Source organism: Mchenga conophoros, linkage group LG11, assembly GCF_057382185.1.
Source record: "Mchenga conophoros isolate Kocher_MC1m ecotype Shallow Benthic linkage group LG11, M_conophoros_male_GT1.1, whole genome shotgun sequence".
Classification (NCBI taxonomy): domain Eukaryota; kingdom Metazoa; phylum Chordata; class Actinopteri; order Cichliformes; family Cichlidae; genus Mchenga; species Mchenga conophoros.
In genome coordinates this window covers 17,554,254-17,574,900 of record NC_140536.1, presented here as the reverse complement: position 1 = coordinate 17,574,900, position 20,647 = coordinate 17,554,254, and the positions used below count along the sequence as shown (strand labels likewise).

Here is a 20,647-nt window from a genome sequence, read left to right as displayed (position 1 = left end):
TTCGGTCAATAGCATTGTCTATCACCCTCTTTCTATAACCACTTCCTGGGTCTTGTTTCAGGGGCTCATAAGACCTGCAGTCAGCTGAGCCTGAAGATGTCACGGTCTGGCTGGGGCAGACCGTATGTGTTGCAGAGGAGGACTCAAACGCAGACCAAAACGTGGTGTGGATTAACAAAACAAGCCGTTTATTGAGACTAGCAACGAGGGTACAAAATAATAGGGCATCGGTGAAAAGTAAACAATAACCTAAACTGGGTGAACTAATAACAAAACATGAAAAACCTTAACCATAGTGAACTGACATGGGTACCTGGAGATGAGACATGGATGAGCAGACGACCTGAACATGGCATGCAGAAAACAAAGGGCTTAAATACATACATGAGGTGATCAGGGGAAGTGGAGACACATGGGGGAACAGCTGACTGACATAAACCTAATGACAGGACCAGGAGAGGAAAGCTAAATACAATGAACAAAGAACACATGACACTGTCAGAATAAAACAGGAAACATTAAAACTAGACATGACAACCCGAACTTGACAATGTAAGACACAGACATGAAACACATGAAGAGCAGGGGAGATTTACCATAGTTGGAAACACGAGGGGGAAATAATAACTTGAAAACCTGAAGGGCTTAAACATAAACTATAAACATCAAAATGAACTAAAACTCAAAACACTGGGTCATAAGACCCAGGATCGTGACAGAAGAAGTCACTTGAATGAGTGACAAAACGTTTCTCCCACTGAAAACGCCACATCCAGATGAACAGAATCAACTTTTTGGAATCACTGTTGTCAAGACTGTCTCCAGGATCCACCCCTTAACTTCAGTGAAATTCTGACTGCCATGAAGACAGTAAGTCGAAGTTTATAACATAATAATAATAATCATCCTGAAGGCTAATCAAAGTTTATATATACTTAACCCAGCTATTTTTAATAAAGTAAATTAAAGTTAGGAGAGTTGTGAGCAAATTCTAATTCATATTCTATTAGCTAATATACAGCATTGTGCGACAAGCTATTATGTAGCAAGCTATCATATGCAACCCTGATAATGTTAAATACTACACGGTTTGTTTAACATACTAGTTTGCACATTGGGACATGAGCAAATAAAGTAAGAGTAGCACAATTAATTGCCCATCAGAGACTGACCGAGTTTTTTTGTCCTTTTTTGAAACAGAATGGATCCTAGATTTAGAAGAAGGAGAGGGGACGGCTGTGCCAGTCTCTTTGACACAGAAGAGGCCATGACAGTCAAAGCCGAGAAAAGCCCATGGGCCTGAGCTCTCTCACCTGAGAAGGTAAAAGAGTCAGCAAGGATGGCTGTTCTGTCAAGGTGGGGGACCCTGATAATGAACACCATCTTCTGCAGTTTGGAATCTTCAGGGGCCATAAGCTTCAGACTGGCTGAAAATGTACTGGATTATGCTAGGTATGTGGTTCCTCTCTCACACACACAAAATATAAGTTAAAAGATTATTGTACTTTTATTCTCTGTTATCGGTTTAATAGAGAATTTTCCTTCCTGCTGGCTGGATCCACGCCTTACCAGATATTGACCAGAGGTGGATTTCCAAAACCTTGTACAAGTGGTTGCGCTTTAATCAATCAGAGGTGGACCACACAAAGGTAGACAGAATTCAAGTGCTCTGCCTGCACTGGAGCAGTACTTTGGCCAGCCCCTGTTCCTTTGGATGGATAGGACGCTGTGGCGTGTGAGGCTGTACTGTCCACATCCAGACTGTTGCAAGTCAGATCTTATATCTGCTGGACTACATTAGTAGATCAAGCTCATAGTTGATATCGGCAACTCTTATTACTTGGCTTCAGAATATCTTGCCTGTAGGAGCTGCAAACAAAAGATGATCAGCTGGAGCCACACCATCATTTCCCAGCTAGATGTTGGCCATCGCAATTCCACTTCCCATGTCTTCTGACATACTGTACAAGCTGGGATGTGACATCCAGGTTGTGTTCTTCATGCATCAGCGTAGGTTGGGAAACAGAAGCAGCCAAAAAAAAGCAACTGGAGGAAGAGCATGCTAAAAGCTGGCTTGAGAAGCAAATTCAGTTTCTCACTGCCTGCAGGACCTAAATATCATTGACTGATGCAGGTATATGCCCAAGATGTCCTCAGCAGGCTGGATAAAGTGAAGGCCTCCATCACATCCCTGTTTGGACAGGCTATCAAAATGGACTTCGCCAAGAAGATTGTGAGGAAGCTGGCAGGTGAGCCCCGGTATACAGCTGCTTGGGTAACAAATGTTACTAGGAGATTTGCTACTGGATGCCCAACTGATTCCCACGCTCTCTACTCTGGTTTCATGGCCCAAGTCACCAGCTACATCTTTTTGTGGCATGACAGCGACCTGCAATGACTCAGGGCAGCTAAGCCCACAGAAGCAAGGAAACAAGTCACATGTGCCCTACAGAAGCAGATGTGACAAGCTACATCACCAAAGCAGAGATGAGGACGGTGAGGAAGTCATGCTCAAGCAGTTGACTGAGGCATAGGATGGAGAGAGGAGCTGCAACACTTTTGTTGTCCCTCTGATCCACTCTGCAAGGATGCCAGAAATCTGGAAGACCCTACGAAAAAAAATCCCTGCCTTGAGTATGAAGGGTTCCTATGGTTCCTCACCCACCTGCAGCTGCTTGGCTGGTGGATGTGCCTTACACCACCCAGCACTATTATAAGAGGAAAAGACAGAAGGAGAAATATAGTGACAGTTATGTAAGGAAGACTAATAAAATCATGTGTAAACAGTGTCAGCAGAGGGGGACTCTACCACACACCAGCAGTAATTTGGCATTTGGTACTGCCAAGCCACAGCTGCCATGACTCTGGCTGAGTGGGGGGCTACTAGCTCATATAAAGCATTGGGTGCAAAATTATTATTAGTGGTGACAAACATAAGGCCTGGGGGTCTCAATCGGCCCACTGGATGGCTTTGGAAAATATGAAGAAGAATATGGGGGCCTACATTTTTTACTTAACCCTGTATTTTAAGTTTACAGCTTTTGTTGGTGATAAGAACCCCGACCTGCCGCATACACCCACACAGAAATAGTTAAGTAATTTGTCCCACACGCCATCAGACTGTTTAACTCCTCTCTGGAGGGGAGAGGGAGGGGAAACAGGAGGACAAAGGAGGGGGGAACAACTAAGCTGTAGTGCCTCTTCACCTCACTGTGCAATACCTTGTGCAATACTTTTTGTAAATAGTCAACAGTGCAATAGACTCAATACTTGAAATGTGCAATTCACTTGTATTTTTATTTTTATTCCTATTTATTCTATTTATCCCCTTTGTATATTTTATTTATATTTGTCTCTGTAATTATATATGTGTGTGTATGTGTGTGTGTGTGTGTGTGTGTGTGTGTGTGTGTGTGTGTGTGTGTGTGTGTGTATATATATATATAATATTCTGTAACTCTGTAACTTCTGTCGGTGCTGTGCTTTTTTGGAAATCGAATTTCCCAGAGGAACCCACCCGAGGGATTAATAAAGTTCTATCTTATCTTATCTTATCTTATCTTATCTTATCTTATCTTATCTTATCTTATCTTATCTTATCTTATCTTATCTTATCTTATCTTAAACAATTAAATGAAAGCAGTCGAGAACTTGATAGATTATTTACCTTATCGAGAGAGAAGGAGGCTATTACAAAAGTATTTCAGTTGTGTGGTTGTTCTGCCTTTGTTCTGCAGGGATGGCCCAACTGAAACAGATTAAGCTCCCAAGTGGTTCCATTTCCTTGTTACCTCTGAAAGAAACCTACCCAGCTGCCTGCCCTTTCCTGCCTCCTCCCATTCTCTTGTACCTCACCAACCTGTGATGGGTTCATGGATGTGCTTTACACCGCCCAGCATTATCATAAGAGAAAAGGGCAGGGGGAGAAGAACAGTGGCAAAAATGAAGTGGTACGCAAGGAAGAATAATACCATCACATGTAAACAGTGTTGGCAGCAGTTGGTGCTGCCAGGCCACAGCCACCAAGACTCTGACTGAGTGGAGGGCAGGAAGAAAGATGCTCTACCCTGACTCTAGTACACTGCATATTTAATGTAATTTCAGTTTATTATAGACCATAGAAGTGATCCGTTCATTGTGGGTTATGCCATATTACACCATAACCCAGAAGTTCTTGTCTATTGTTCAATTTCGCCACGTTTCTCTTTTGTCTTGGTGCATGCTCAATCATCCAGGTAAGGAAATCCCAGAAGGCTGGACTGAAGGAACAGGGAGAAATAGCCGAGGTATGCCAAATTGCACAAGGACTGGACTGAAAATCAGTGGCAACAGGTCTGACAGAGTGATTAATCCAAATTTTACATTTTTGGTTTGTATTATTGGTGTTTACTGAGGAGCCAGGAGAGCTGTACAGCAGTGAGTGTTTACAGCCATCTGTATAACACAGTGGAGGCTTCTGTCATGCTTTGGGGCTACATTTGTGGTGGTGGAGATCTTGTCAGAATTGATGGAATTATGAAAGCAGGGCCATCAGATTTTGGTCCACCACACAACAACATCTTTTAAAATGTCCAATTAGTTACAGCTTCATTTTTCAGCATGACAATGACCCCAAACACAGAGCCAATGCAGTAAAAGAGAAAGATGCACAGAGGAAGACTATCAGTTATAGATTGGCCTCCACACTGAAGCGGTGTGGGATGCTTGTGACACAGAACAGGACGCAGCCAACATCCAAAGAAAATATCGGCGTAACTTCTTAGACAGGTACTAAATCTGTTTTTTGGTTTGTTTGTTTGTTTATATACTCTATCCAGAAAATCAGTGGACCTGTTTCCAATTTTCCAAACAAAATATAGAGAAATGAAGGAGTGGCTGTACATAAATGTACAGTAACACAGAATACTTTGTTTTTGAGTTGGAACTAATCTTCCAGTTCCTCGACAAGTTTCGACATATGTTGTTATTTTATACATTGAGCAACACATGTAAGGCAGTGTGCATGTCCACAGGAATTTGTGTGCTGCTGCTGCGTAGGTTGAGCTACACCCTGGTCACATGTCATAGGAGGATGTTTTGGTAGCTTATGATTGGATTCCTGTTGCCTGTGAGAGTTTGTCCTGAGGCCTTTTTAGCTACAAGTAGGCTACACTGACACACTTTATTTGAATAGAAATTGCAGTTGGCATTCTTTGTCTGCACTGAATTGCTTTATAGGATGTTACATAATCTCCTTCTGTGTCTTTCCCCCCTCTTTTGTACACTATAGCATATACATTTAACAGGTAAAGGAGGTGGAGACGTCCCATTTTGTGGAATAAATACAAACAAATCTTATTATTAAGCTCCAATTGTTACTAATTTAGTTTGTGTAAATCACAGGTGTTACAGTTGCTTTTACAGTTGTAAATGACAGAATGCCTTTTTTTCCTCTAGAAAATACACGAACACGTGCAAAGAAGAAAGGTGTACAACCCGAATTTGTAGCTAAAATTACCCCCTCATGTCCCACCTATCCTACCTCATTCTTTCCAGAAGCGAGCGCACGCACACCTGCACACGCTCACACACACATACATCTCTGCAATCCCGCCCCTTCGGTGAACTCCCCCAGTGACGTCAGCAGAGTCCTCCCAATGCGGGGGCTTTGTGGATGGGCTCCGGCTGCTCCGTGCAGAAAACGTGCAGTCAGCTCGTGTGGTTGGTCGCACGCGGGGACAAACAAACCGAGCACCGCACGGAGGGAGAGAAAGAGAGAGAGAGAGAGAGAGAGAGAGAGAGAGAGAGCTGCTGTCACTAGCGCTGAATTCAAAGATTAAACGCAGGGGTTCAAGGAGACTACGAGGAGGAGGGGGCATGCATGCATGCACTGATCTGTAAGAGTAGATTTTCTTGTTTGGGTTTTTTTTTCCAATCCAGGGAACTGAAAGTGGAGAACTGCTGATGAAGCTGCAGGCGCACTGAGGCGCTGCCTGGATTGTTTTTGCGTCTCACTCCCGGCATTGTTGCTCGTGTTTCCCGGGATGGAATAATTCCTTTCTTCGCTTTCATCCAAGGAATACCTGCGAGCCTACCCTCACCGCTCTCCATGGTGCTTGAAGGGTAAGCAGAAACCGAGGTGTCAGTGCATTGTTTGTCATCAGCGCACGGATCTTCTCCACGCCTTTGTCCAATCCGGTGATTCTTTATGCGTTTGTCACCTAAAAAGCAGTGATGCACATTTGGATGCATAGAAACACAACCCCCCCGCCCTTTGCTTCTTGTTTCAGTAGAGAGATGGACGGCATCGGGAACACCATGCAGAAGAAGGCTGCCGAGCTGGAGCGTCTGGCCGAGGTGCTTGTCACCGGGGAACAGCTCAGGTATGTCGGTCGGTTCAGCTCCAAGTTCTCGTAGAATTCACAGGGTGTAGCGTCCTACCTTGTTTTTTGGCAAAGTTTGTGGTACCTTTCGTGTGATTTGACAGCTTTAATAGCAAGGAATTCCTAGCAGTTTTTAAGTTACTATGCATGCTCATGTCAGCATGTTTTGGGTACATGTAAAAGGCCATGACAGTAAATAAGGGAAGCGGGTTTTGGGAGATATTTGACAGCAGGTTAATAACCATGCAATCACGTGGCTCCCTCTCCATGCAAACGGGTACAGCAGCCTGTTTTTGTTTTGTTTTTTTGCCCCACTGCACCATGCACAACCAAACAAAGACATGCATAACCTTCCTCGTGCACGCTGTTGCTCCTCATCTCCACTATGTAACGCATTTTCACGTTACTATATCACTTTAATGTCCAGAATCTGCAGGATCCTGCTTTGCAGCATTCATTTCTGGTGCTCCATCTATACAGTGCCCTTTGAGCCCCGCAGAGAATGATGAACTTACTAACCCGGTGTCATTATCAAGCCCTGCCCATTCATCCTATCAGGGATTTGTACCAACACTGCTAGCAGTGTTGTTGACATGCTGTACCCTTTGACCCACTGTACTGTAAAAAAGAAAAAAGAAAAAAAGACTACATAACCAGCAGTTCATTCACTACTTCATACCCCCAGCAATGAATAGAGGCCCAGTTGGTAAAGCATGGCATCAATGCCTGGAATTTCAGCCCCCAACTGAACTATATGGAAATATGTGGCTAAAGTATGTTTTTGTGGTTGTGTTTTGAAGTATGTTGCTTTCCAAAAAACCACAAGCAGTATCACTTCAGTCTTCCTAAAGAGATTAACAGTTTGCTTGCAACAGTTTTCCCTGTTTATCATTATATGCTCACCATGTGTGTGTGTGTGTCAGTGTCCTTGGCACTGCTGCACACTGAGATTGCCAGCTGGCATTGTGGTCAGTGTCAGTGAACGAAAGGTTGGTTGTGGAGGCTGTTCCAGGGTCTCCTGAGATGCCGCTGTTCTGGGGGAAAGGACTCAAGGTTGTGGCTTGTAAGACTTGCTCTCTGGCCTAAATCTTAATTCCTGACAGTTTCAAAGATGTCTTTTTGTCACTGCCTTGCTTCACGCTTGAACAGTTCAACTGTTTGATGGATTGCAAAAAAAATTGAATATAATAAAATAAAATGAATTTGGTACACATATAGATTTTGGTGCCACATCAAGCTTGATGGCTGCTTTTTGGATGGACAAACACTGAGGAATAAATTTAATTTTATCTGTTGCCATCGCCAGGTCAGCGTTTCCCATACTATGGATAGTGCATGAATAGAAACCAAAACTGTTCTTGGCTGCTTTTTTGTATGTATGTATGCATATAAAAAATGACCTTCAGTGAATATAGTAAACATTATTTATGCTTGCAATCAGCATGTTACATTGCCTTTGTGAGCATTTAGGAATGCTGACGTTAACATTTAGATTAATGCGGTGCAGTGGGTAAGTGCAGTCTCCTTCAGTGGCTAGTGTGGCTATAGAAAGTCGGAAAAATTGTGTCAGGCACTGTCCTTTATTTCTAACACTCAGCGAAATGAAAACATAGTCACTGTTTCAACCCGGTTTCATTACCTCACTGTTAAATCTTGTGGCCACCGTATAGTTATAGTACAGGGCAGCCAAAAATCACGAATCAGTGCTGTGCAAAGGTCTCGGGCCACCCCTGATTTCTCTATATGTTCTCTATTTTCTTATTTCTTAAGGACATGACTTTAAGAGACTTTTCATCTGTTCTGGATAGTTTGGGGTGGTTTTTTAGGATCACCACTTGCCCAGTTTTCCACACCATGCTGCAAAGTCTTCAGCTAATAACACCTTGTTGGTGCACAAGCACAATTTTATCTTTGGCATTTTTCATATATTTAACTAAAGAAATGCAAGAAAAACTGGCTGGTAATACACAGTGCCTAAAATACAATTAAAATTCATTCTTGGCTAAGTTTTCTCTTATGTACAGTATTTGTTTTATACTCGAATGACTCAAAGGTCAGTGTTAAGTAGCTTCACAGACAAAAAAAAATTCCTCCGATACAAGGACTAAAGTGAAAATGAGGGTAACAAAGCAACCAATGTCAAAAGAAAAATTTTGAAAGACCTTCAGAAAGCCTGGAGAACTATTGCTCAAGACCAATTAAAAAAATACAATTAGGTCTGGCTCCTTGGAAGCAAAATATAAGGAGATAAGGGATGCCAAAACCTTTGGACAGCACTGTAGCTTGTGAATATTTGTAATTTGTTTTGTTTCATATTATTAATGAGAGTTTTCTGATTAAACATGACCCATGGTCCTTCTCGGTTTCCCTTCGCTGCATCCTATTTAAAAAAAAAAAAATCCTGGAAACACTCTTACACACGGGACAGTTTAATGTCTGACTTTCTCCTTTTGTGTTTGGCTGCAATTCCTTTGTTTTTTTAGCTTTGTCCTGGAGTGTTTGCTCATACCAAACGCAATGAGAGATTTAAAAACGTCACATTCCCTTTCAGTCTGAGAACCGCAGCATTCATAAGTATAAGATTACACTTTGCTGATGAGAGCAAGCAGTGCCCACACCTTTGTTAGCTCACTTTATCATGAGTCAAGCTCATGGAACATGAATGACACAGTTTCCGTTACTGATAACAGCAGACTGTTTTAAAATATGTTATCACTTGTTTGTGCTCTATCGTGTTGACTCCTTGTATCACAGAACAGATCTGTTTCAGGCAGATGGCTTAAAAACAGACAGAGAAGCAGCTATATGGAAGAACAGGCACATGCAGCTGTTGTAGTAAGTCTTGTGACCAGTTCATAGCTGTGAATAGATAATGTGTTGCACTGTGGCTGAGTCTGATGGTTATTAAGTGTTCATGAATGCTTCCAGCCTGGGACTCAGCATGCCAGTAGGCAAAGACTCTTTGAGAAAAGCTTCTCCCTGTTACTGTGTGATTCAGCACAAGTTAAAGAAATGAAACGACTTTGCTTTCTGCTTCCTCTCGAGTTGAATTTATGTGAGGATTAGACCGGAGCTAAATACACAGAGAGGATGATGTCAGGATTGCATGGATGCAAAGTCTCCAAGTTTTTCAGAGGAGCTTGTTTGCCCATCGTGAGTCTTGGCAGTAGAGTTGGGTCGGCTTGGACTAATGCTGTCATAGCTAATCCGGCGTGATGCTAGCCAGCTGCATACAGACTCAGCATGAAGTGGAACTAGCTAGCTGGAGGAAGCTTGGCTAAGACTGGTGGACTGTTTCACAATACCTAGGTTCAGCTAGAGGTCACTGTGAAGCCAGCACATGAAGGATCTACACCAGGGGTGCCAAACATAAAGCCCGGGGCCCAGAATGAGCCCAGCAAAGACTTCAATCCAGCCCACTCAATAGCTTTCAAAAATGTGAACAAGTGCATTGATTTTTAACTTTTTAACTGTATTTTCATAGGTTTTACTAATAAGTCTTCCCAGCTACAGAAAAGTTATTAAACAAACAATTAAATGACAGAAAAGTTCTTATTTTTAACTATTTACTATAGAAATGTCCACATTTGCTTTTTTTTATAGTGCGCTCACATTTTAAAAACAAGAAACTTGAAACTTTAGATTTTATGTATGCAGGACAGTGTGGGAATGGGTTACCAAAGCTTATCATGCAGAAAACCGAGATGTACTGTTGAACTAACACTTTGATTTCTTATATCAAGAGATCTCAGGGTTTAAATGTTTATTTAAATGTTTTTACACTGGCATAAGGAGGAGTTTCACTGGTTTGATCTCAAGATCAAAGTGGGCGGTATCTGGTCCATGATGGAAATTAAGTTTGGCTTGAGAGGTTCATCATGTGATCATGCAGTCAACCTTATAAATCCCTGCAGATAGTGTTTGAATACTGTGTTTCATCTCAAACCAAAAATATGCATTTGCTGTGTTTTCATTCCACTTTAAATTTCAATTGTGATACCCTCACATCGATAACCAAATCAGGACATGTAGTCAGCAACAGTGCTTAGCTGTTTGTTTTAGAACAATATGAGCAAAATGAGTGTAAAATGATACACCATGCTGCTCTGGTCTCTCCTCACTGTTATTACAGTCTCTTTATATGTTACAAAATCAATGCACCCTTTCAGGTGCAAAACAAACAACAACAACAAAAAACCCAATTTCTGGTGTAATTTCTAAGGACTTGTGCTGAAGTCAGATTTTCTTCCCCTCTGCTACTTGTTTACAGGCTGCGGCTCCATGAGGCGAAGGTGATCAAGGACCGGAGGCACCACCTCCGGACTTACCCGAACTGCTTTGTAGCTAAGGAGCTCATTGATTGGCTGATCGAACACAAGGAAGCTTCAGATCGAGACACGGCCATCAAGATTGTGCAGAAACTTTTAGACCAGAGCATCATTCACCACGGTAGAGCTTTGTTTCTGTGAGAAAGTGTATGCGTGTGAGAGTGGATTTTCCATTTTCTATAACAGCAAGGGTCCCTCTCTCACCCTCTGTTTTCTTCCTGACATTTTCTGGGAACAAGCCGTCCCTCTTAATGGATGATTCTCTGGGTCTCCTGGCCAATTTGGCTCCAGTGGAGCGTCTCATACCTGCTTCACATTTGACCACTGACAGAGGCCTTTTTCCTCTTAAGTTATTACTTAGACAGAGCCAACGTATAGAAACTAGGCTATAGATTAATGACCGAATGTCAAAACCCAGTCTGTGATCCTGTAACGCTTCTATACAGTCTGAAAGAAAACATCAGGACAGCTTTTGTTTCTCTGTGTGCATCTGTGTTTCTTTGCATGAAGACAGCGTTTGCCTGCATTATAGGCTTTGGGTTCTCTCAGTCACTCTCTAACAGCCGCTTCCTGTAGTGGCTCTTTGTCAACAATTGTCCATGTTGTTATTTAGGCATTGTTTGGGGGTTCTCGTTAAAGCAGTTTCTTTTAAATGTCTGCAAATTCTGCAGAAATTTACAGACTTCATGATCGGAACTGGTTTTGATGATCGGGTTCCTTAGTGTCACCGTGTTACTGCAGTATCACAGAAAGGGAAGGAATTCCATTACATTTGCCAAGTACGTTATCTTGGACTCAATGATGAGCTGATTAGAATTCAGAAGTCAAAGGGCCAAGTCACTGTGACCTCATTGGCCATAACTCAGGAATTTATGGGCTGGGTGGTGCTATAGCTAGCTGTGATATACTCGAGGCTAAAATCCATGTCACAGGGGCCTGGATTCAAGTCTGACCCAGACCATTTCCCCTCAAACTCTCCTACTCTCTGTACCATCTTGTCCAATGAAGGTTAACATGCCTAAAAATAAAATACACCAAATACTTATTATGGAAAAATTGGACGCAAATGTTTGAAAAACGTAACTTGAAAATTAAAAAAGGTAAGAGCCACTATGATATTATAATGTATAACTTAGAAAGTTATAAGTGCTGATCATAAGTCACCAAATGATGACGGACATCATTCAGACATGGTCGGCTGCTGAACTGGTAGCAAGAACCTTTGGTCTTCTTTCGGCTGTTCACCTTTTGTGGATCATCTTCCTCCATTTCACACTATTCCTAGCATCCTCTTCTGTCACATCATCTCTCTGCATGACCTCCTTCAATACCTACATGGATCTTCTGTGATCGTCCTCTTTTCTTCATGACTAGCTGTTTCATCGACAACATGTATCATTACGTAAAGCTACTTGAAATACTACCAACATTTATTTAGAGTCTTGAGTAACTTGACCCAGCTGTCTTAGCTAATTATAGGCCAATCACCAACCTTTATTTTGTCTCAGAAGTTCTTTAAAGAGTAGTTGTATGACCTCTGTGGTTGTCCTGCTTAACCTCATTGCAGTGTACTACACTTATGACCACAATAATTTATTACAGTGACTAGAGCATGCCACAAGTATTACAAGGTATTGTGCTGCAGTTTGAATCATAAGATAAGATAAGATAAGCGTTATTAGTGCCACATGTGGGAAATCTTTTGGTCACGGCAGTAAGTTAAGAAAAACACAATAGGATAGGGTAAGATAAAATAGAATAGATACTATACAGCAATATGTAATAGACTCCAATTTGTTAATGTAAATGGAGCTTCACACACTAAGGTTAATAATGGAGGTTAATAATAACAATGGAGTTCCACAGGGTTTTGTGCTAGGACCAATTCATTTGACATTATACATGCTACATGTATACGTGCTACATGTATGCATTTTACATGTCACCGTTTGTAATGGCAGCCTGTGTGGAGGGAGGAAGAGGACCCAAATGCAGACACTTGGAATGAAACTATAATTAAACAAAAAGCGAGCCATTTGTTTGTGGCTGGGAAAAGGTACTAAACAAAAGGTAGATGCACACTTAGGCAAAGGTTCAGGTGACAGACAACAAAACCTTGAACATGATAAAAACATGAACATGAAAAAACCTGAAAACATGACAAGAACTCAACAGGCAAACTGACACTGAACAAAGGATGATAAAGGACTTAAATACACAGAAGGGTAATGAGGGAAGCGGAAACACATGGAGAACATAGCTGACACATGAACATGACGCCACAGGGGAAGCAAAACTAACTATTATACGCAAGGAGAGGAACATGGGAACAGATAAGAGGAACGAGGCACAGACATAACTAAAATCATACATAGAGGAGGAGAGACTTACACAGGAAACAGAGCATGGAAAAAACTTTAGCTAAACGAAACCTAATTAAGGCATACTAATAATAACACCAGAACTTACCATTACTCTAATACATCATAAGAAATCAGACATACAAAATAAGCTCAAAATGCTGGGTCACAGACCCACCGCCATGACATAGACAGTATTACTGGAAGGCAGAGCATTCATTTTTATTACTACTCCTCCATCCACGATCCCTCCTTTGTACATTTCCAGGCTATCTGAATCTTGGCCGTTTGTCTCCAAACTGCTCAGCCTGAGATATCCCTCTGACATACTCATTTCTGTCTGCCAAAAATGAAGTTTAAGCTAGTAACTGAGTTTGGACAGACAAATATGTAAACCACATCTCGGCTGGTTGGGAGAGTAAACAAAAATGTGGCAGTGTTTTTGCAGATTAGCCCTTTAATCTAACTTTCTTTGCATTCAGTGTGTGACGAGCACCGGGACTTCAAAGACATGAAGCTGTTTTACCGCTTCCGGAAGGATGACGGCACATTCCCGCTGGATAATGAAGCCAAGGTGTTTATGAGGGGCCAGAGGATCTATGAAAAGTATGAACAAATAAACTTTTCTGTTTTACCTTTTTTAAAATGTAGCATTAAGGATACTGTGTTGCATTTGCTTTCACACCAAGTGCTAGATTAGAAGAAGGTTCTTATATCCGCATAAAGACCAGGAAGTCTCTGTGTAAAGGTGAGAAGATATGCTCTCAGTAATTAGCTTCCCAGTTGTGAAGTTTTTCTGTAGCCAGCAGAACCTGAGTGAGCTGATCAGTGAACTTCAGGGATGATTTTCTAGATTCTTGATTGAGCAAATTTTGCCATTTACCCTTTCCCAGTGTTAGAGTCAGATTTACTAAACAGGACAAAATAGCATTTAATGTGGGTGTGGTTGGTTTTACTGGTAAGTCACCAAAGTTGCACTGTTTGCTAAACACAGATGCAGTTAAATTCATATTTAAAAACAAAAGATGATTTTTTTTCCATTAATACATATTGTCACTATCAGCAGCAAATTGCATGCCACAAACGTTAGTAAATCAGTTTACATACTTGATTTAAATATTGCCCTCCCTATATTTTGGCATTGAGAAACCATTCCCAACGATTACATGTAATTTTTCACTGTGCTCTTTTTGTAAATACAGACAATACTGTGTTTGGTGCATACGTTAGTAAATCTGGCCCTTAACACTAAGCAAATGGACTTCTGGGTCAAGCTTTAGTTATAAAACAAGCTCAAGAGTAGCATCAATTTCCCGATTTGACTCCTAGGTAGATGAAAAATTTCCCAGAATGTTAAACCTCTGGTGCATAATGTTAAGCATACCGCAAATGAATTCTCTGATCAACATGATGATTATCTCTGTGGCTCATTTTAGGCACAGCAGCTCAAACTAGCTGCTTGTCAAACCTGTTTGTGAAGAGAAGCTGTTCAGAAGAAAGCTGATTTACAGGGAGGGTCATGGGAAGCAAAATTACTTGTTTTTTTTCCTCCCAGAAACTGTGGGACTGCACCTGTCACGGTGTGGCATGGCACACCGTGGAAGGAGTGGGGAAGGAGGACCCAGGCGCGGTGCTCTACGTATAGACAGTGTTTATTTACAGAGGGTGATATCAAACAACAATAAATCCCCGTGTTTCTCCCCAGACTCCCGTGTCGTGTCCTCCAAGTGAATAGTTCGTGTCTCTGTGCTCTCCGCTCCCGTGTCAGCACCCCCCGGTGCTCGCTGCTCTTCGTGCCTTCCACGCTCCTCCTGCGGGAAACAATAGACGCAGCCGTCAGGACACAAATAACCGCGGGCATACACTTACACACATTAACTCAATTCAATGGGACGACTAACGTGGAGTCTCAAGGAAATGATCCCGCGTCGGTGGGAGCTCCAAGACTCTCTTAAGTAGCTCCCCCGACGAGGCCTGATCAGCAGCAGGTGTGTGGCTTCGGGTGTGGCCAGTCCCCTTGCAGGGCCACACCCTCCAGGCCTGACGCCGCCTATAAACAAGTGCTCAGCCACCCACACACACATATACACAAGCACAGGGAAGGGGGAGCAACACCAAAATACACAGCAATAATAATAATAATAATAATAATAATAATAATAATAATAATAATAATATAATACATGACTGCTCAGGGATCCTGGGTCGCCCAGTCCCAGGACCCTGACAGTACCCCCCCTCTAAGGGTCGGCTCCCGACGACCCCAAAACCAAAACAAAAAACAGCACAACCAACCCAGGGCGGGCGGCTGGGGGAAACCAGGACGGAGGGCCAGAACCAGAACAAGCAAAAACAACAAAACCACAAACCGACCCAGTCCACAGTCTCAGAGTCAGGCCGCGCATCCCGCAGCGGTGCAAAAAGAAAACGAAAAGACGCCACAAACAGTCACAGGCGGCCCATCAACACAACAAGAGAGTTCAGGGGGCCTACCTCGAGCCCAACGGCGGTGACGTAGCAGCTCCGGCGGACGGCCCCGGGTCCGGTGGCGGCGGAACGGTTCTGGTGGCCTGCCACGGGTCCGGTGGCGGCGGCGCTGTTCCTCCGGCGGCCTGCCACAGGTCCGGTGGCGGCGGAACGGTTCTGGTGGCCTGCCACGGGTCCGATGGCAACGTCGCTGCTCCGGTGAGCAACAGCGAGGCGTGGCACCAGGTCCATGACGCGCCGATCGCTGACGTGGACGCACCGGACGTGGACGGCGAGGAGGCCGCGCTAGACGTGGAGGTCCCTCCGGTCCGCTGACCTCCGGCCGAGCGGGACCCTCCTCGGCCGGCAGCGAGAGCTCCTCCTCGGCCGGCAGCGAGAGCTCCTCCGGCTCGCTGAGCTCCTCAGCTGGCAGAGCGGGCTCCTCCGGCTCGCCGAGCTCCTGCTCGGGCATGCTGAGCTCCACAGCTGGCGATGCGGGCTCCTCCGGCTCACTGAGCTCCTGCTCGGGCATGCTGAGCTCCTCAGCTGGCAGAGCGGGCTCCTCCGGCTCACTGAGCTCCTGCTCGGGCATGCCGAGCTCCTCAGCTGGCAGAGCGGGCTCCTCCGGCTCACTGAGCTCCTGCTCGGGCATGCCGAGCTCCTCAGCTGGCAGAGCGGGCTCCTCCGGCTCGCTGAGCTCCTGCTCGGGCATGCCGAGCTCCTCCGGCTCGCTGAGCTCCTGCTCGGGCATGCCGAGCTCCTCCGGCTCGCTGAGCTCCTGCTCGGGCATGCCGAGCTCCTCCGGCTCGCTGAGCTCCTGCTCGGGCATGCCGAGCTCCTCCGGCTCGCTGAGCTCCTGCTCGGGCATGCCGAGCTCCTCCGGCTCGCTGAGCTCCTGCTCGGGCATGCCGAGCTCCTCCGGCTCGCTGAGCTCCTCAGCAGGCGGTGCGAGCTCCTCCGGCTCGCTGAGCTCCTGCATGCCGAGCTCCTCCGGCTCGCTGAGCTCCTCAGCAGGCGGTGCGGGCTCCTCCGGCTCGCTGAGCTCCTGCTCGGGCATGCTGAGCTCCTCAGCTGGCGGTGCGGGCTCCTCCGGCTCGCTGAGCTCCTGCTGCTGCTGGACGAAGTCTGTGGTTTCCCAAGCTTGCACTACCCCCCGGGCCTTATGCAGGGTGCAAAGGCAGGCGGAAACTCCCTTAAGCTGGCCGAGGTAGGGATTTCCCACCAGGATTGCCTCGATGGCGTTTAACCCCACCACTCTTGCCCTTGTGTTGGTGGTGTGAGCTACCCAGTCCATCAGGCGTTGGACGCGTGTGAGGTCGCTCTCTCCGGACAAGGCCGCTGGAGTGGGTAGTGGAATGGAGGCTGCTGCTGGTGGAGAAGATGGCTGAGCGGGTGATGTGGACGGTGAACAGGATGAAACGGTAAGCGGTGAGGTAGATGTCGCGGGGGATGATTCAGCAGGTGACGGCTGGATTACTAGCTGGGCGATAGGCTGTGGTACAGCGACCAGCTGGGCCGCGGGCTGCGCTTTGGCTACCGGCTGGGCAGCTGGCTGTGCCGCAGCTACAGGTGGCTGCTGAGCAGGTAACTGAGCCGAAAGCGGACGGGCAGCTGACCGTATAAACATAGCCCCAGAGTAAACAGTTGAGGTGAGTGACGAGGAATTGTCCATATGACTCACCACAGCCGGCTGTTGAGATGTCTGTGGATCGAGCTGCGGTGAGGAACGCTGGCGGCGCGAACGTCGTTTCCGTGTCGGCGTCGGGGCCGGCGTCTCAGGCAGTGAATCCACCAGCTGTCCGAGCTGGTTGGCAGCCTGAGGAGGAGAGTGGAGGTGGAGGGTGGAAAGTAGGAAGTCCAGGACCACTGCATTAAGGGAGTCCACCAGCCAGGGGAATTTAAAAAGCATCTCCTGCAGCCGCCTCTCCACGGCGCGACGCAAACCTTCCGCTGGCTTCTCCCACCACACCTCACATAGGTGGTACACTTCATCCATAACTTCCCTCCTGAGCCTCTCCTCGGAGACCGCTGGGTCCATAAGTGGCGGGATCATTCTGTCACGGTGTGGCATGGCACACCGTGGAAGGAGTGGGGAAGGAGGACCCAGGACACAAATAACCGCGGGCATACACTTACACACATTAACTCAATTCAATGGGACGACTAACGTGGAGTCTCAAGGAAATGATCCCGCGTCGGTGGGAGCTCCAAGACTCTCTTAAGTAGCTCCCCCGACGAGGCCTGATCAGCAGCAGGTGTGTGGCTTCGGGTGTGGCCAGTCCCCTTGCAGGGCCACACCCTCCAGGCCTGACGCCGCCTATAAACAAGTGCTCAGCTACCCACACACACATATACACAAGCACAGGGAAGGGGGAGCAACACCAAAATACACAGCAATAATAATAATAATAATATAATACATGACTGCTCAGGGATCCTGGGTCGCCCAGTCCCAGGACCCTGACAGCACCGAGGCTCAGAACAAGATAAATTAGGAATATTTTGTGCTGTACATCATGCAAAGCCTCTAGTCTGGGCTTGGAAATGAACCTAGTAGGTCATCTTTAAAGGCCGCAGCTGTGAAAGCATTTGATAGCATGAATGGTGAACTGTGACTTTATGTTGATATGTGATTTCAGTTTTTGGAGCTTCATGGCTACTTGGAAAGCTGTGCCACATTCCATCCACACATTTCCGGTTGTCCTCTGTATCTCTTTGTTAGTCTATGTCATTCTGCACAGCATGCTGATTGAGTGCATCTGACATACCACCCCCATTAATTAGAAAATTTGTCCTGCTGCTGAATTCGATTCAGTTAGATTAGAGGACACTGCATTGAGCATGCCTGTTTTTTGTGATAAAAGCCTGCAAAGTTAGGAAAATTAGAGGATATAGAGATGAGTCATAGCTTTATTTAGAGGAGCGCTTGGGTTTAAAGGGGGGATGCCACAAATAGCATGATCAGCTCTGTAACCGTGTTGTTTTTCCAGTAAATAGGAGACTAACAATTTATAAATATAAAAAAACCACCAAACTCTTCCTTTCTGCCTCTCGCGTGTGTATGTGGCATTATTTTTTTGGACTTGTGCACTGTACCGTAGTCTTCCTGTGCCGCTTTTAATTTGTACACAGTGGCACACTGTTATTAACAGAGACCTATTTCTTATGTGTTCCTGAGACAGCACACACAAACACAGTTATTGCATAAGAGAAAGAAATATTCCAAGGGGAGACATCTGTCGTTTCAGCCCTCAAAGCTATGTGTTTATGTAATCACCGCGGTGCAGTCCAGGACACACACACACACACACACACACACACACACACACACACACACACACACACACACACACACACACTTATCCTAGTGGTTGAATTGCTTCGCTGCTGCACTTATGACAAAAAAAATCTCTGTGTCTCTTGTGCTTGAGTGCAAAGTGCACTCATTTCCCACTGAGGGAAGGTTGTTGTCCCTACGCTTCCTGTTTTCATAACAATCTATGATTTAGTTCCTGGTAATCACTTCACTTGTAAACACTACACAACTGAAATGAATGAGACTTAAGATACACAAGAACCAACGACCACAGCAGAAGTTATCAAGCTGTCAGGAATGTGGTTTTATTATAAGGCTTCTATACAGCACATCGTACCATATAATACTTTGATTCGTTTATTAAAAAAATTCTTGACTCATCTCTAAAGTGCCCAGGATGTTTCATCCTTATGGCCTCAGGGTTAGGCTCCCACAAGTTTGATAAGTGGATATAAAAATGGTTGAAACATCCTTATTTCTAGATGAACAATATTTTCTATAGACATTCGTGGTTGCCAGAGGATGCATGAGGCATTTTTAGTACAAGAATTATCTGTTCATTCATTTCAGTTATAGTTTGCCAGGCTAGCACAGTAAAATAAGATGGAAGACATTCTAGCATAAATCTTTTTTTTCAGTGAAGACACCTGTCGTGGGATGGAGTTAGAAGAGGACCCGAATTCAGACTCAGAGCAGAATTAACTCAATTTGGTATTTATTTTAGTTGTGACAGTAAGTCCATAATACTGTAGGAAATACAAGTGCAGGTGAAGAGAATCTAACCAATGGGACAAGAGGAAGCAAAACTAAACACAATACACATGAGACTAGAGAAGAGACAAGAAAGCAAAACACTAACTGAAACCCAAACCCCAGACTGAAGAGAAACGTCCAGAATAAACAAACTAAGAGCCCAAAGGAGCATCAAGTAATAAAGAATTTAGTGCAAAACCCAAAGTGTTCGGTCAAAACTCCAGGATCATGACAACATTTCACAGAAGAAAAAGAAGGCTTTACTAACAGAATACTACACAAAAGTCTTGAGCCACACTTTAATCCCTTATATGCTGCTTTAATTTTTTTCACTCATTTTCAGTGCAGTCCTTGTCTCTGACTATTTTCTTAGTAATGGTTTTTGTCTGTTAAACCACAAAACGCTGAGCTACGAATCATGCAAGCATAAAACTACCACCTAACTCAAGGGATGAACCAGTGTGTCTACACATACCCGAAAACTTAACAAAGGGCTAATTTTACATGGTATCTTTAGGCACTTTGTTATTATCTGCCAGTTTTCCTCCTATTTCTATAAAAATGCCAACGAGAACGCAGTTTGGCAGATAAAAAATAGTGTTTTTATTCCAACAATTTGCTCTGTCATGGTTTGGGTTGCATTTCAGCCGGTGATGTTGAAGATCTTGGCAAAACCAATGGAATGATAAACTCGGAAAGGTGCCGTCAGATTGTGTTCCACCATGCAATACAAACTGGAAAGTGTCTAAATTTGCAAAAGCGTCATATTTCAGCATGACAATGATCCCAAACACCAATGCCAATACAGTAAAAGCATACCTGGATAGATAAAAAGACAATGAAACACCATGAGACATCCATAGGCCTCCTCAGTGCCCAGACCTCAACATTATTGAAGCAGTGTGGGATCATCTTAATAGAGAACAGAACAAAAGGCAGCCAACATCTAGAAATCACTGCACCTATTTCTAATTTTTCCAGCAACATATATAAAAATGGTTTGGCTCAAGACTTTTGCACAGTTCTGTACATTAAAATAGCTTTGTGTTTTTTCCTTCAGCC

At 44.5% G+C, this 20,647-nt stretch overlaps 2 protein-coding genes across 3 annotated transcripts in view; one reads left to right on the top strand and one right to left on the bottom strand.

Annotated features, from left to right (window-relative positions):
* Nucleotides 1-5,666: 5,666 nt before the first annotated feature.
* deptor (DEP domain containing MTOR-interacting protein) overlaps nucleotides 5,667-20,647 on the top strand; it is a 46,314-nt gene continuing 31,333 nt past the window's right edge. The window contains exons 1-4 of one of the 2 annotated variants that reach the window (XM_085291193.1): nucleotides 5,667-6,102; nucleotides 6,273-6,362; nucleotides 10,633-10,811; nucleotides 13,533-13,656. In XM_085291193.1, coding sequence (XP_085147319.1) covers nucleotides 6,089-6,102; nucleotides 6,273-6,362; nucleotides 10,633-10,811; nucleotides 13,533-13,656 — 407 coding nt within the window. In that variant the 5' untranslated portion in view covers nucleotides 5,667-6,088. Of the gene's footprint in view, nucleotides 6,103-6,269; nucleotides 6,363-10,632; nucleotides 10,812-13,532; nucleotides 13,657-20,647 lie in introns of both variants that reach the window. The other variant, XM_085291192.1, reaches the window with a different exon arrangement.
* LOC146563852 (uncharacterized) lies at nucleotides 15,417-17,804 on the bottom strand. The gene is made up of 2 exons (XM_085290324.1): nucleotides 15,792-17,804; nucleotides 15,417-15,600 (listed from the first exon to the last, which is right to left on the bottom strand). The coding sequence occupies exons 1-2, from the start codon at nucleotides 17,642-17,644 to the stop codon at nucleotides 15,540-15,542; spliced, it is 1,914 nt and encodes a 637-aa protein (XP_085146450.1). The 5' UTR covers nucleotides 17,645-17,804; the 3' UTR covers nucleotides 15,417-15,539.

Bases quoted from the DNA above. Each gene is read 5' to 3' on its own strand.
- LOC146563852 (XM_085290324.1), bottom strand. From the start codon at position 17,644: ATGCCCGCGGTTATTTGTGTCCTGGGTCCTCCTTCCCCACTCCTTCCA. The intron at 15,601-15,791 runs TCCACGTCAGCG...AACCGTTCCGCC, and splicing joins CGCCGTCCACGTCCGGTGCG to GCCACCGGACCCGGGGCCGT.